Source organism: Vulpes vulpes, chromosome 6, assembly GCF_048418805.1.
Source record: "Vulpes vulpes isolate BD-2025 chromosome 6, VulVul3, whole genome shotgun sequence".
Classification (NCBI taxonomy): domain Eukaryota; kingdom Metazoa; phylum Chordata; class Mammalia; order Carnivora; family Canidae; genus Vulpes; species Vulpes vulpes.
The window spans coordinates 5,268,047-5,283,831 of NC_132785.1; the positions used below are offsets into that span (position 1 = coordinate 5,268,047).

The following is a 15,785-nucleotide window of genomic DNA, read 5'->3' on the forward strand; positions in this document are numbered from 1 at the left end:
ACTCAATCAGTTGAGCATCTGCCTTCAGCTCAGGTCATGGTCTTGGGGTCCAGGGATTGATCCCCAGTTGGGCTTCCTGCTCAGTGGGGAGTCTGCTTCTCCCTCTCTCTCTACCTCCCTTCTCTGCTTGTATGCTCACTCTCTCTCTCAAATAAATAAAATGTTTAAAAATTCAGTATGTCCAGTCATTTTATCTAGTAGAAATTTTATGTCCTTAAATATTTAGTAATTGCTTTCTGAATGAAAAATGTGATTTAGTCTATTTTCTGTATTTACTGAAAAATTATCTTCCAAGAGCAGATGAGTAATCAATTTAGTTACACAGTTAAAGGCTGTGTAGCTACCCTCTCAGTTCCCAGACATAAAAATGGATGGATAGTTGGCATTTTAACATATTTGGTCTATGCATGACAATGATGTTCATTTTTTTTTTTTTTTTTTTTTGTGCTTCAAGCAATCAAGTAGGACTATCTGTTTTCATTGCCTTTTAGTTCTTCATTTTATTTCTTTACCCCAGGTTAAGGGATGGTGATCCTCAGTGCTAAAAGTATAGTTTGAGAGGGCACTTCAGTTCATAAGCAGTCAAGTCCAGCATTGTCATAGGATAGAACAATGATAGGATACGAGTCACTGAAATTCCTTCCTCTAGGTTTCATGGAATTATTTTAGAGGGTGAGAGGTGGGGTGGCAGTGTCAGTAGCCACTGAAAACTTCTACATATCATGATGAAATAGCTCTGCACGCCATTCTTTCTTTTTTTGTTCCCCACTTAACCAGCTATCATATTTTTTTCATTGGAAAAGGTGAATGGAAATAAAGACCTGGTATCAGATCTTTTGAGGAGATGGACAGTTTTAATCTAAGGAACTAGTACTCCTCCCTTATAATGGAAATGTTACAGATCCTTCAGACATTAGCTCCTATACACATTAATATTAAAATTACCAAACTTCAGTTTAGAAGCAAATCATTTGTGTCACTAATAAAAGAATATGGAAGCAATGTAGGAGACCTAATGTAACCTTCATTTAATACTAATAAATCCATAAAAAAAAAAGAGATAATGAAATCCGTCACATTTAGCATGAAATATTGAAGGCTTTGGTATCTTTAATATTTATAATTTACATGTGAGCTTTTAATTGTATCTTTTAAAATCCCACCTCCCAACCAAAATCCCAACCCCCAGGCAACTCAAAACCACTTTCAGAAAACTCAGAAATTTTAAAATTGTTGGGTTTTCATAGAGAATCAAACAATACTGATTTTAATCCCTCATAGAAACAGTATATATTTCTTTTATCTTTGAGAAGTATGTTATTCTTTTTTTTAATTATTTTTATTTGACAGAGAAAGCACGTGTGCACATAAGCACAGGAGCTGAGGCAGGAGTGGGAGAAGCAGGCTGCCCACTGAGTAGGGAGCCCGATGTGTGGCTTGATCCCAGGATCCTGGGATCCATGACCTGAGCTGAAGTCAGTTGCTTAACCTACTGAGCCACCTAGGCATCCCTAGAAGTGTGTTATTCTAATGAAAGAATCTACCATTTTAATTTGTATAAAAAATTAGTGGAAAAAATTTCTCTAATTTTTTGGTATAGAAAATTGATAGTTTCTGACTAGTAATGGAATTTTTATTTTAAAGATTCTGACAATGGAGATATTAATTATGATTATGTTCATGAGTTGTCATTGGAAATGAAACGTCAGAAGATACAGAGGGAATTAATGAAGCTGGAACAAGAAAACATGGACAAGAGAGAAGAAATTATTATTAAAAAGGAGGTATGCTATTTATTGAAATATATGTGATCAGAGAACTCATTAGCTGCTTGATCTATCTTAAATTGTATTAGGATATTGATACACTGATCAAATTATTGTATATCAACTATTTCATATATGTTAGTCATTTAATGTTCACATTATTTGATAAATATTTTTGCTTTTGAACAGGTGATTAAACAGGTTGTCTTGTGTAGAATCACTAGCTAATATTGAACAGGATTTGAATCTATGTACGTCTATTTTTTAAGCCTAAAATATTTCTCAAATACTTGTTTTAGAGATACAATTTATTTGAGTATAATATGTGATTTTTCTGAGGATATTTTGAAGTTTTATAATTTTAGTTTGCTTTATTGATATTATGTTATGGCAGTTATTTATCACATTGGTTATAAGCAAATGTTTAGGAATCAGATTAATACATGGTGGCTATAATAGCCCTTAATATTTCATCTGAAGCTTAGTATGCTTTAGAAATACCAGCTTTGTTGTTGATTATAACAGCCATAATTGGAGGAGTTTCCAAACTGACTTACTGAATACTTTTAAAAGGTTTCACCAGAAGTGATTAGATCAAAATTATCTCCGTCACCTTCTCTGAGAAAATCAAGCAAATCTCCAAAGCGAAAATCAAGCCCTAAGTCGTCATCTTCAGCAAGCAAGAAAGACAGGAAGACAACTGCAGTATCCTCACCCTTATTGGACCAGCAGAGGTCAGTAGGATGGTAAATAATGTCAGAATGAAATCGCTTTTTCTGAAACAATGCTTAAAAGAATTAGTAGATTACAAAAGGGTACTTACAATACATTCAGTATTTAATGTAAGTTTTTTCTTCCAAAAAAACTATAAAATGAAAGTTTCAATTCAAAATTAAGAAAGTTATACAGAACAGTAAAACAAAATGTCTGTGTCCCACCTACATATGCTTCAGAGTTTTTTATTTTTTAAGAATAAAACATAATACATATATATATCCTGTCTTTCCCTCTCAAATTTTTTGTTTTTGATTTTTGTACAAGTGTGTTTATACTTTCATATGTATTATTTTTATTTGATCTTAATACTTATATAATAAAGCTTTGCTTCTGCAGCTTTCTATTTTTTATATTTATATTGATGTATTTAGCCTTTTTTCACTTGAGTACTTATATATTTACTTTCCTATTGAACATTTCAGTTTACAGATATTCACTGTTACAAGTTACACATAGTGAATGTTTTTTCTCCTTGTGCATGTAGTCATGAGATTAGATTCTTCATAGCATATACATAGCAGAATGAAGATATTGTTTAGAATTATTCCAGTAGCCAGTTGAGGAAATAAAAATAGAAATGATGTAATATGATTACATTGAGGGACTAAGAGAGAAAGACTTCCATTTATTGTTATTCTGTACTATTTAAATTTTGTTTCATTTTATTTTATTTTTTTATATTTTATTTATTTATTTATGAGAGACAGAGAGAGAAAGAGAGGCAGAGATACAGGCAGAGGGAGAAGCAGGCTCCATGCAGAGAGCCTGATCCGGGACTCGATCCCGGGACTCTAGGATCACGCTCTGGGCTGAAGGCAGGCAGTAAACTGCTGAACCACCCAGGGATCCCTAAATTTTGTTTTAATTAAAGCACATACATGAATATTCTTCAAGACAAAAACCTAAACTAACCTCTTCCCAACATATTAGTTGGCAACTGTTTGAACCCACAATAAAACTCTTATTTGTCTTCTTCCTTCCTAGTTTTTAGAGGCTTTAGCCATATTTTAGACTCCAGTTACTTTCTGCCTAGATTGTTATATCCTACTAACTTTATTTTATCCAATGCCCACATCCCTACACACATAAACATTTTATTCAGCAACGTCAACCCATTCATCTTACAGATGTTGTGAGATAAATCTTGAAAGAACATTAATATACTATGCCATAGAAAAACTCAATGGTTTTCCATTCTGTTGAGTAAAATTCAGATTCTTTTTTAAAAATTTTTCTTAAATATTTTATTTATTTATTTGAGAGTGGGCACACATGAATGTGTGCGTTTGAGTAGGGGAAAGGGCCAGAGGAAGAGAAACAGGCAGACTCCCCACTGAGCGAGGAGCCCAGTGTGGGGTTGCATTCCAGGACCCCAAGATCATGACCAGAGTCAAAATCAGACGCTTAACTAACAGAGCCACCCACGTGCTCTAAATTTTAGATTTTTTGGGCGGCCCTGGTGGCGCAGCGGTTTAGCGCCGCCTGCAGCCTAGGGTGTGATCCTGGAGACCCGGGATCGAGTCCCACATCGGGCTCCCTGCATGGAGCCTGCTTCTCCTCCTGCCTGTGTCTCTGCCTCTCTCTCTGTATGTGTTTCTCATGTTCTCAAATAAAATATTAAAAAATAAATAAATAAAATTTAGATTTTTTTAAGATGACATTTATGCTTTGATCTTTTAGTCTTAATATTTTTGTCCAGTCTTCCTTCTACTCTGTTGCACCTTCAATTTTTCAATGTCTAGCTCAAATTCTGTCTTTTCATTAAATCTTTCCATTTATCTTTACTGAGCAAAATTTCTATTCCTTTTGTATATCTATCCAATTTTATTTATACCTCCCTCTTAATATTACTATTTGCTTTGTATTTTATCTGTGGCATACATGTATTACAATCTGTTAAATTTAAGCTCCTTGAAGATTGGGATCTTGGTGGTTCATTGTTTTTTTCTCCCCACTGCACTTGCTTTGCATAGAGCTTTACATTGTAATAAGGCACTCTGTAAAGTTGATGTGATCGTCTCCTTTGCTCCTTGGATTAGGTAAATTAAATGTTGCAAAGAAATATGGAAGAAGTGAACTGTAGAGTGATGTGATCCACTCCATTTGTTCTTATTCTTTATCCTCTTGGCCAACCATTTATATAACCATCCCTGAATTCTTTCCATTTCTGGAAAAACAAAAACAAGACAAATAATCTGAAAACCAGCTTACCAGAAATATCCTTCTTTGGCTTTCTTATCCTTTCTTTTTATAAAGTATTTGAAATCTAATCTCTTTGTAGAAAGTTCTTTTAACTGTTTAGATGAGGCTTAGTTTTTTCGTCCTTTTTCATGCAGTCTTCTCTTACTGTTTTATTAGTAATTCATTTATTCTTAGTATTTAGCATGAATAATTACCTTGATTTAACTACTGCATTTCTTGTATTCTAAGATATTAGTGACTTTAGGATCCACCATTAATTTAATCATTGAAGTAGAAAAGCTTGGAAAATAGTACATTAGAGGTGCAAAGAAAACCTTGAAGTGTAGCATTTCTTTAGCCATACAGTTTACAGTGTGTAAAGTATGTCAGATCATTAGCTTCTGGTTTCATTGCTAAATCATAGGTAAACTGCTTGAAGGCATATTAAGCAAAAAGTAAGGATTAGAATTTCAGTTAAAATTCACTATGGTGGTTTAGCCAATGCCAGTAAATCAACTGAGGTGACACTCAGGTAAACAGACTCCTTGGTCTTACATTGTTATCATATTGAGTAGACCGTGTAATTACAGACAAATTGAAACTCATACTTCTCCCTGACAGCTGGCAGTTTTCTTTGATGTTCATTGTGAGATATACCCTGATAGCAAGCTTTAGGCAGATATGTGAGATACAATATGGCTTTGAATTAGCAATGTGTTATCTGTCTGTCCATCTACTTGGTTTCTTAGTTTTTATTAAGTTTTTTTTATAGCTTTTTGTACAAAGATGTACAAAGGAAGTCAAAAGCTGTTCAAAAGAAATAGCTTTGAGGAAAGAGAAAGGATCTAAAAATGGTAGAAGTAGATAAGTGAGCTCTTTGTCACAAATAGAAAGTAGGCTCTGTGCCACTAAAGAATAATTAGTTGATTCAAAAAAATGTTGAGGGATCCCTGGGTGGCGCAGCGGTTTGGCGCCTGCCTTTGGCCCAGGGCGCGATCCTGGAGACCCGGGATCGAATCCCACATCGGGCTCCCGGTGCATGGAGCCTGCTTCTCCCTCCGCCTGTGTCTCTGCCTCTCTCTCTCTCTGTGACTATCATAAATAAATTAAAAAAAAAAAAAAGTGTGTTTATAAAAAAAAAAAAAAATGTTGAAAGATCGTGTTGACTTCAGGATGTATGAAACCAATCTTGCCCCCTGTAATTGGAAGGTACTTGGAAACCCTATATTGTAACATAAGTATGATTTCCAACTACACCTATTTTTGAAGGTAAAGTGAAGAAATTCTGTACTTCAGTGAGTGTATTACTATAACCCTGGTTGTTGTAATAGCCTATTCCCAAAATGTGAGTTTAATGCTACAGAAGTTTATTTCTGTAAATAAATACATTTTTACTGAAGTAAAATCAAAATGGGTGTTTCTGATTAATAGGTTCCTCTCTTTTTTTTTTTTTTTTTAAGATTTTATTATTTATTTATTCATGAGAGACATGGGGGGGGGGGGGTTTGCACGGACAGAGACACAGGCAGGGAGAGAAGCAGGCTCCATGCAGGGAGACCAATGTGAGACTCGATCCCGGGACTCCAGGATCATGCCCCTGGGCAGAAGACAGGCGCTTAACCACTGAGCCACACAGGCATCCTGGTTGCTCTCCTCAACATAGAGATGCAGTAAACTAGGCTCCTTGAGACATGGCTCCACTTGGGGTGTTACAGACATCAAAAAATTGAATGGGCAAAGAAAAAATTAATTGGAATATTGCTCTTATTTGGCTATACAGTTTACAATTGCCTGGAGTATGAGAGTCTTTTATTAGTTAGGCCTGGCAGTGGTGTACATCACTTTTACTCACATTTTTTGGCCACAACTTGGTCATTTGGCCATACCTGATTTCAAAAAAGTCTGGAAAGAGTCAGTCATGGTTCAACACCGTGCCAATCACAAAATTTAGTAAACACCTAGCTAGTCTGTCATAGGAAGTAATGTGAAAATACAGTTTATATTAAGAATTCCTCTATTATTTTATGTTTAAAATAAAATAATTTTTGATAGTAACTATTGTTTTTGTTTTTTAAGTGAAAAATAGAAATGCAGGCATTTATCACTTACCTGATAGATACATTAAGAGTTTGAGTCATCTCATAAATATATAATAAGGTATGTGGCTAATATGGTTCCTAGTAGAGGACAAAGGTGAAAAATAGATTTGGTCATGCATTAGTAATTTTTGACTTGCTGCATAGTTAGCCCTCTCTAGGATAAAAAGAGATAGGGATAGGGCATCTGGGTGGCTGTCTATCAAGTGTCTGCCTTCAGCTTAGGTCGTGTCATGATCCTGGGTCCTGAGATCAAGCCCCATGTCTGGCTCCTTGCTCAGTGGGGAATCTGCTTCTCCATCTTCCCCTACCAGTCTCCCTATTTGTGCTCTCTCTCTCAAAAAAAAAAAAAAAAAAAAAAAAAGATAAGATAAAATCTTTATTAAAAAAAAAAAAAAAAGAAATAGGATGCCTGGCTTAGCGATTGAGTGTCTGCCTTTGGCTCAGGGTGGGAACGCGGAGTCCTGGGATCAAGTCCCATGTCAGGCTCCGCACAGGGAGCCAGCTTCTCCCTTTGCCTGTGTCTCTGCCTCTTTCTGTGTCTCTCGTAAATAAATAAATAAAATATTAAAAAAAAAAAAAAGAAATAGGGATAAAGGACTAAGAGAGCTAAAGTTTCTGAATGCCCAGCATGGTCTGTTGATTTTATACCTTTTCATAGCTAAGGAATCATGGGATTAGAGACCTCAGGGTTACAGGAAGCAAGTTCTAGGATTTAGACTGAGGTCATCATTTATCAAAACTAAAAGTGAAATGACTGGTGAAAACTTACCAGGTCCATGAAAATAGAGGGCTACTTCAAAACTCAGTACCAGACTAAACACTCAGTGTTGCAAAAAACAAGAACAAATTTAAATGATAAATTCATAATTTTAGTACAATTTGAGAGAATGATTGCATTGAGATGATGAGACAGTTGACACAAAAATTAAAGCAATCTGAACAAAGATATTTTGGGAGAAAAACAATTTTTAAAAAACTGAAAATAGCAGAATGAGATTCCCAAATTTAGAACAAGGAGAATGAATACTGCTTTTAAAAGAATTACTGAATTTGAAGACATATTTAGGATATTGGAAAGCAAAAGGAGAGATGGAAATAATAAAAAAATAAGACATGGAGGGGAGAGATCCAGGAGATGCCTTAACTGTAATAAAGCTAACCAGAGAGACTTGGGCCATTTGGAGAATTGATGAAATAAAAATTTTTAAAAATTGAAAGACTTAAGGTTTCGGACTGAAATGGTTCACTGCGTTCCTGAGGAGGTTAAAAAAAAAAAAAAAGAAAGAAAAAACCTAGATATATCTTGGTGAATTTTTTAATTTCCAAGGAAGAATGGGAATAATCTTCCCAGCTGAAAGACTGGGTAACATGCATGGGGAAAAAAATGGACACTCTGTATTTTTCATCTGCAACACTAAATGTTATAAGATAATGTAACTATTTATAGAGCTCTGAGGGAAAAGGATATTAATACTGTATTCAAAGGACTGTACAGGTATGAGGTAAAGACAGACAATTTTTAGTATATAAGGGGTCAAAGTTACCCCATTTGGATAAAATTATTTAAAGTGCCAAATCAAATACATACATAATAATCAATTCTAGGTAGATTAAATATGAAAGGTAAAATTCCTAGATTTTAGAGGATTGTTTTTATAATCTTTGAATTAAGATTTCTTAAACAAGACTCAGATTTAAATGAATGTTTATTAACAGTGTTTAGGATTTCATTTATAAACGATGTAATTTTGGGTTTGTTATGATAAAACATGGAGGCCACCTAAAAAACTTAGCAATCTGAAACTGTTTAAAAGAAGTTATGGAGCATATCTATGCAATGAAATCTGAGACAACCTATAAAAATAATTACCTACATCCAGTTTTTGTCCTAGAAAAGAATCCCATGCTATGTTTAGTACAGAAACTTTTACAAAATATTAAAATAGGATTAGGGGAGGGGGAAGAGACATGGAAAAAGTATGGGCATGTGTCCAAGGTGTTAGCAAGGGTTATCCTTGGGAAGTGCAATTATACATGATTTTATTTTCTTCATCTACTTTTCTGTATAAGCTAAAAAAAACATTCAGTTCTTGCAGTTGTCTTACTATTTCTTTTTCTGAAAGAATCTCTTCCTACTTCACTTTCTCAGATAACTACCCTTTAAAATTAGAGAAGCGGCAAGTTTAGTAATTTGCTCATTTCTGTGTTTTTTTCTAGATATTGATTACTAACATAAAATAGTAAAAGGCAAGGAATGCTCCCGTTTTTTAAATGTCCTTTGTTAAAATAAAAAAAAAAAAAATACCCATTTGACCTTCCAAAAGTATTTGGACCCCTAATGATATCTTTGTATTACCTTCAGGAATTCAAAAGGCAACCAGAGTAAAAAGAAAGGACCTCGAACTCCTAGCCCACCCCCTCCTATACAGGAAGATATTGTTCTGGGGAAAAAATATAAAGAAAAGTATAAAGTAAAAGATAGAATAGAAGAAAAACCAAGAGATGGAAAAGACAGAGGACGAGATTTTGAAAGACAAAGAGAAAAAAGAGACAAGCCAAGGTAAGTAGGATTGTCTGTTTTTTAACAATCTTTTGTAGAATCTAAAATACTCAATTTTCAGAAGCTTTTTTTTTAGCATTTTAAAACTCTGTGTATGTGTATTTAATCATTCCCATGTTGAGTTAGGGATAATTCAGTAAACATTACCTTAAACATAATAAAATAATGAAATTTTCTATCCTAATCGTTTTTTTAAGTATACAGTTTATAATGTTAATAAGTATATTCACATTGTCATGAAACAGATCTCTAGAACTTTTTCATCTTGTGCATCCGAAATTCATTTGAATACCCATTAAACAACTCCCTTTCCCTCTTCCCCCAGCTCCCCAACCCCTAATAACTACCATTTTACTTTTTGTTTCTATGAATTTGACTATTTTAGATACCTCACATAAACGGAACCTCTGTGTGTGTGTGTGTGTGTGTGTGTGTGTGTGTGTGTGTGACTGGTTTATTTCACTTGGCATAATATCTTCAAGATTTTTCCATGTTGTAGTATGTGACAGGATTGCCTGGTTTTCTAAAGCTGAATGATATTCCATTGTCTGTATATCCATTCCCCTGTTGGACATATGGGTTACTTCCACCTCTTGGCTACTGCAGATAGTGCTGTGGTAAACACAGATGTGTAAGTATCCCTTCAAAATCCTTCTGATACTTTTGGATATATACTCAGAAGTGTTGGATCCAGAATTGCTGGATCATGTGATAGTTCTGTTTTTAATTTTTTTAGGAAATTTCATACTGTTTTCCATACCACTTGCCTTGTTTTATAGTTGCACTAACAGTGTACAAGTTTCAGTTTCTCTGCATCCTCACCAGCATTTGTTTTTTGTTTTTTTGGACAGTAGCCATCCTAATAGGGGTGAGATGATATCTTATTGTGGTTTGACTTGGTATTTCACTGATGAGTGGTGATGTTGAGCATCTTTTCATATATTTGTTGTGTTATGCCCAAGATTGCGAATCTGAGAAACCACCAAGGAGCCGACACCGATGCAAACACACGAGGGTTTATTTACAAGCTCGAGCTTGGGTCCAAGTATACCTGACACAGCGGAGCAGGGACTTGGACCCCGAGACTAAGAGGCTTAGCAACTTTATAGGGGCCAGTGGCCAATGGGATACGCAGAAAGTTGCACAGTCATGCTGGTCCACTCGCAGGTGGCCTATTGAATTACATTTTACCCTAAAGTATCCATTTGAACTGGCCTGTCACTGAGCCGGATTTCCGGTTAGGGTGTGCCCTGGACTTGACTAGGGTGGGGCAGTGCCCTAAGCAATAAGCAGGTCAGCACAAGGCAGGTGCAGCACAAAATGGAGTCAGTCCTCCTCTGCTTGTCCAGGGGTAGGGGATTTTGTTAAATTTCCTGGGTCCCACAGTTGACCATTTGTATATCACCTTTGAAATAATATCTATTTAGTGGTCTACCCAGTTTTTAATTGAGTTATTTGATTTTTGTTTGAGTTTTAGGAATCTGTTATATATTCTGAATATTAACCCCTTATCAGATATATGATTTGTAAATATTTTCTCCCTTGTCATAGGTTGTCTTTTTATTCACCCTGTTAATAATGCCCTTGATGCACAAAAGGTTTTAGATTTATTGTGGTACCATTTGCCAATGTTATTGTTGCCTGAACTTTTGGTGTCATTTTCAAGATACTGTTGCCATCTCCAGAGTTATAAAGATTTTCCCCTATGCTTTTTTGTGGAGGAGTTTTACAGTTTTAGATCTTACACTTAGATTTTTAATCCCTTTTAAGTTAATTTTGTACATGGTATAAGATAAGGCTCCAGCTTCATTTTTTAGCAGGTAGATAATCAGTTTTCCCAGCACTGTTTTTAGAAAAGACTATCTTTTCTCCATTGAGTGGTCTTGGCACCCTTGTTGAAGATCATTTGGCCATAGGTGCAAGGATTTATTTCTGGACCCTCTCTAGTACTCCACTGGTCTGTTTTTCTGTCTTTATGCCAGTGCCACACTATTTTGATTACTTAGCTTTCTAACAAGTTTTAAAATGAAGAAGTTTAACCCCCTCACTTTGTTCCTCTATATGAAAATTATTTTGGCTTATTTACATGTCCCTTGGAATTCTGTATTATTTTTTGTGTGATCGTGTTTCTACAAAAAATGCCATTAGGATTTCAATCATGAGTATGTCGAATCTATAGGTCACTGGGTAGTATGGACACCTTAACAGTATTAAGTCTTCTAATCCATAAGCATGGAATGTCTTTCCACTGTTTTTATTTCTTCCAGTGATGTTTTATATTATAGTTTTCAGTGTGTAAGTTTTTTAATTCCTTGGTTAGGTTTATTCCTAAGTGTTACATTCTTTTTTTTTTTTTTTTTTAAGATTTTATTTATTTATTCATGAGAGACACACAGAGAGAGAGGCAGAGACACATGCAGAGGGAGAAGCAGGCTCCATGCAGGGAGCCCGACGTGGGACTTGATCCTGGGACTCCAGGATCACATGCCCTAGGCTGCAGGCGGCGTTAAAACGCTGCGCCACCAGGGCTGCCCCTATATTCTTTTTTTATGCTGCTGTAAAACAGAATTGTTTTCATAATTTCTTTTTCAGATTATTCATTATTAGTATATAGAAACAACTAGTTTTTTGTGTTGATTTTGTGTCCTGCTATTTGGCTGAATTTACTTATTCTAGGTGTGTGTGTATGTGTAATCTGTAGGGTTCCCTGTATATAAGACCCTGTCATCTGTGAATGAAGATAATTTTACTTCTACCTTTGCAATTAGATGCTTTTTCATTTCTTTTTCTTGCCTGTTTGCTCTGGTTAGAGTTTCTAATACCACGTTGAATAGAAGAGATGAAAGCAGGCATCCTTACCTTGTTCCTGATCTTAGAAGATGTTTTCAGTCTTTCACCATTGATTATGATGTTTGCCATGGACTTTTCATAAATTGCTTTGTTATGTTATGATAGTGTCTTTCTGTTCTTAGTTTGTTGAGTGTTTTTACCATGAAAAAATACTGAATTTTGTCAAGTGTTTTTTCTGCATTTATTGAGATGATCGTGTGACTTTTGTTAATTCTTGAACCATTCTTGCATTTCAGGAATTAATCCTACTTTGTCATGGTGTTTCATTTAATTTGATTTGCTAAGACTATGTTGAGAGTATTTACATCAGTATTCATCAGGAATATTTGTCTGGGGATCCCTGGGTGGCGCAGTGGTTTAGCGCCTGCCTTTGGCCCAGGGCGTGATCCTGGAGTCCCGGGATCGAATCCCACGTCAGGCTCCCGGTGCATGGAGCCTGCTTCTCCCTCTGCCTATGTCTCTGCCTCTCTCTCTCTCTCTCTCTCTCTCTCTCTCTGTGACTACCATAAATTAAATAAAATAAAAAATAACAAAAAGGAATATTTATAGTTTTCTTGCAGTGTTTATCTCAGGCTTTGCTATCAGGGCCTCACCGAATAAACTTGGAAGTATTCTCTCCTCTTTAGTATTTTTGGAATAATTCCAAAGGATTAGTGTTAACTCCTTTAAATGTTTGATAGAATTCTCCAGTGCAACCATGTGGTCCTATGGTTTTCTTTTTGGAGAAGTTTTAAATTACTGATTTAATCTTCTTACTCATTATTGGTCTGTTCAGTTTTATTGTTTCTTAAATGAGTCAGTCTAGGTGAGTTGTATGCCTAGGAATTTATCCATTGTTTCTATTCAGTTTCCTGATATATAGTTTTTCATAATACTGTAGTACAATTCTTTTCATTCATGTGACATTGGTTGTATTGACCCCGCTTTCCTGATTTGTTATTTGAGTCTTCTCCCTTTTTGAAAAATCTAGCTCAAGATTTGTCAATTTTGTTGATCTTTTAAAAAAATCCAGCTTAGTTTTGTTGATTATTTCTGTTGGTTTTCTATTCTCTATTTTGATCTCTGCTCCAATCTTTATTATTTAGTTCCTTATGATTTCGATTCATTTGTTCTTTTTGCAGTTTTTTGAGGTGTCACATTAGGTTGTTGATTTGAGATCTTATTTTTATTTATTTTTTTTTTATTTTTTAAGATTTATTTATTTATTTATTTATGACAGACAGACAGAGAGAGAGAGAGAGAGAGAGAGAGGCAGAGACACAGGAGGAGGGAGAAGCAGACTCCATACTGGGAGCCTGACGCGGGACTCGATCTCAGGACTCCAGAATCGCGCCCTGGGCAAAAGGCAGGCACTAAACTGCTGAGCCACCCAGGGATTCTCCGAGATCTTATTTTTAAAGCACACGTTTATATAGCTATAAAATTTAGCACTGCTTTTGCTGCATCTCATTAGTTTTGGTATTTGTGTTTTCACTTTCATTTGTTTCAAGGTATTTTCTAATCTCCCTTGTGAGGTGGCCTTTGACTAATTAAGAGTGTACTGTTTAATTTCCATATATTTGAGGATTAAATGACATAATACTTAAAAAGTAAGCAAAGTACTCAACAAAATATGCTCTTTATTTCCCTACTTAAATAATAAGTTGTAGTATAATAATATTTAAAAATCCCTGTTTGCAGGTTTTTACTTATGCAAATTGAGTTCTGTTTTTCTACATTGTGATCAGAAAAGATACTTTGTATGATTTCAGTCTTCTTGAATTTGTTAAGGCTTATTTCATGATCTGAAATGTGGTCTGTCCTCCAGAGTATTCCATGTGCGCTGGAGAAGAATGAATGTTCTACTATAGTTGGCTGGAGTGTTTTTTATATGCCTGTTAGGTCAGTTGATCCATAGTGTTGTTCAAATCCTGTTTCCTTACTGTTTTTCTAGTTATCAGCAGTAACTTTTTGGTATAAAAGAGCCAGCCAGCAAAAGAGCTGAGATCCTTCTAAAACTCTCTTCATTTTAAATTTAATAATTTTTTCAAAATGTAGAGTTAAGTTAGTACATTAACTAATTTAGATTCTTTCTCATAAACAAGTTTTTCCACTATTATAATAATAGGCCTTCTTAAAAATGTTTTCAAAACTGACAAATTACAAATTCTTGATTGTTAAAATTCACTTATTTAGTGCCACTTAAGAGCAGATTTCTTTTTAATTAACTTGAAAGTAATTCTGTGGTGCACAAGATTTATGAAACAAATTTAATAGGGATGTCTTTCCCCATCCACTTTTAAAAATTAGTTTTCACATTTTATCCTTTCATGAAATTAACATTTCCTCAAGAAAAAAATGTAGCTTTAGAGGGCTCTCAGTCTGTTTTTCCTGAGTTACATTGTATTAGAAGATGCACAAGCCTTGAAGTTATACAAACAGGAACTTGTATATTGGCTCTGCCAGTTACAGGGTGTGAGACCCTGAGTAAGTTTGTTTTCTCTGAGCCTCTATTTCTTCCACTGTAAAATATGCGTGCTACTGCCTCATAAGGTTGAGGTGAGGATTCAGTGAGATAATGCTTTTAAAAATAAGGAAAGTACTTAATTAGATACACTGTCTTCCTACTTTAATGATAAATTACAGTGTAGTGATATTTAAAAATGCCTTTCCATTTGCAGATTTTCGCTTAAGCTACATAGGTAATAGAATATAACCATAAAGATTTTTTCTTTTTTTTTTTTTTTAAGATTTTATGTATTTATGAGACAGAGAGAGGCAGAGACACAAGCAGAGGGGGAAGCAGGCTCCATGCAGGAAGCCTGACGTAGGACTCCATCTGGGGTCTCCAGGATCACACCCCGGGCTGAAGGCAGCGCTAAATTGCTAAGCCACCAGGGCTGCCTTCTTTTTTTTTTTTTTCTAACTGGTACTTGCACAGCATCAAATTTAGAACCAGCTGTTGGTAGTAAGGATTCAATGTGAGTGGTTGGGGGCATTGGGGGGGGGGGGGAGCTTAAGTACAGAAAGCAGTAGTTTCCAAATTTTACTGCACTGTGGAAACTGCCTGAGAGTCTTTGAAGAGTATTAATACCTGATTTCAATCCCCAGATATTCTTTCTTAGTAGGGGGAGCAGCCTTGGCATCCAGATTTTTAAAAGCTCTTTGGGTGACTCTAATGTTTAACAAAGTTTAGGAACCATAAATTGCAATTTATTCTCTCATTTAGAGAAGCTCAGAGGGAGGCAGTCCAGGACCTATATACACTGTTTGTTCTGCAGAGTCATTGGTGATCTAGTACTGTCTTCCTTATGCATGCTTCACTAGAAAGAGCCAGCATCCACAAGCAGGGGGAGCAGCAGAGGGAGAGGGCGGAAACAGACTCCCCACTGAGCAGAGAGGCAGACAGGAGGCTCCATCCCAGGACTCTGGGATCATGATCTGAGCTGAAGGCAGATGCTTAACCAACTGAGCCACACAGGTGCCCCCATGCTTCCTTTTTCAGGGTTATCCAGTGGTTTATTAATGTCACTACTGATGACTTAAGATTTTTCCATCCATAGTCCAGGCAGC

The 15,785-nt window shown here is 35.5% G+C and overlaps 1 protein-coding gene across 9 annotated transcripts in view; it reads left to right on the forward strand.

The window, feature by feature from the left end:
* ZC3H13 (zinc finger CCCH-type containing 13) overlaps positions 1–15,785 on the forward strand; it is a 90,983-nt gene that overhangs the window by 25,539 nt on the left and 49,659 nt on the right. For all 9 annotated transcript variants that reach the window (XM_072760583.1, XM_072760584.1, XM_072760585.1 and 6 more), the window contains 3 exons: positions 1,645–1,784; positions 2,340–2,500; positions 9,186–9,383. In XM_072760583.1, coding sequence (XP_072616684.1) covers positions 1,645–1,784; positions 2,340–2,500; positions 9,186–9,383 — 499 coding nt within the window. The remainder of the gene's footprint in view (positions 1–1,644; positions 1,785–2,339; positions 2,501–9,185; positions 9,384–15,785) is intronic.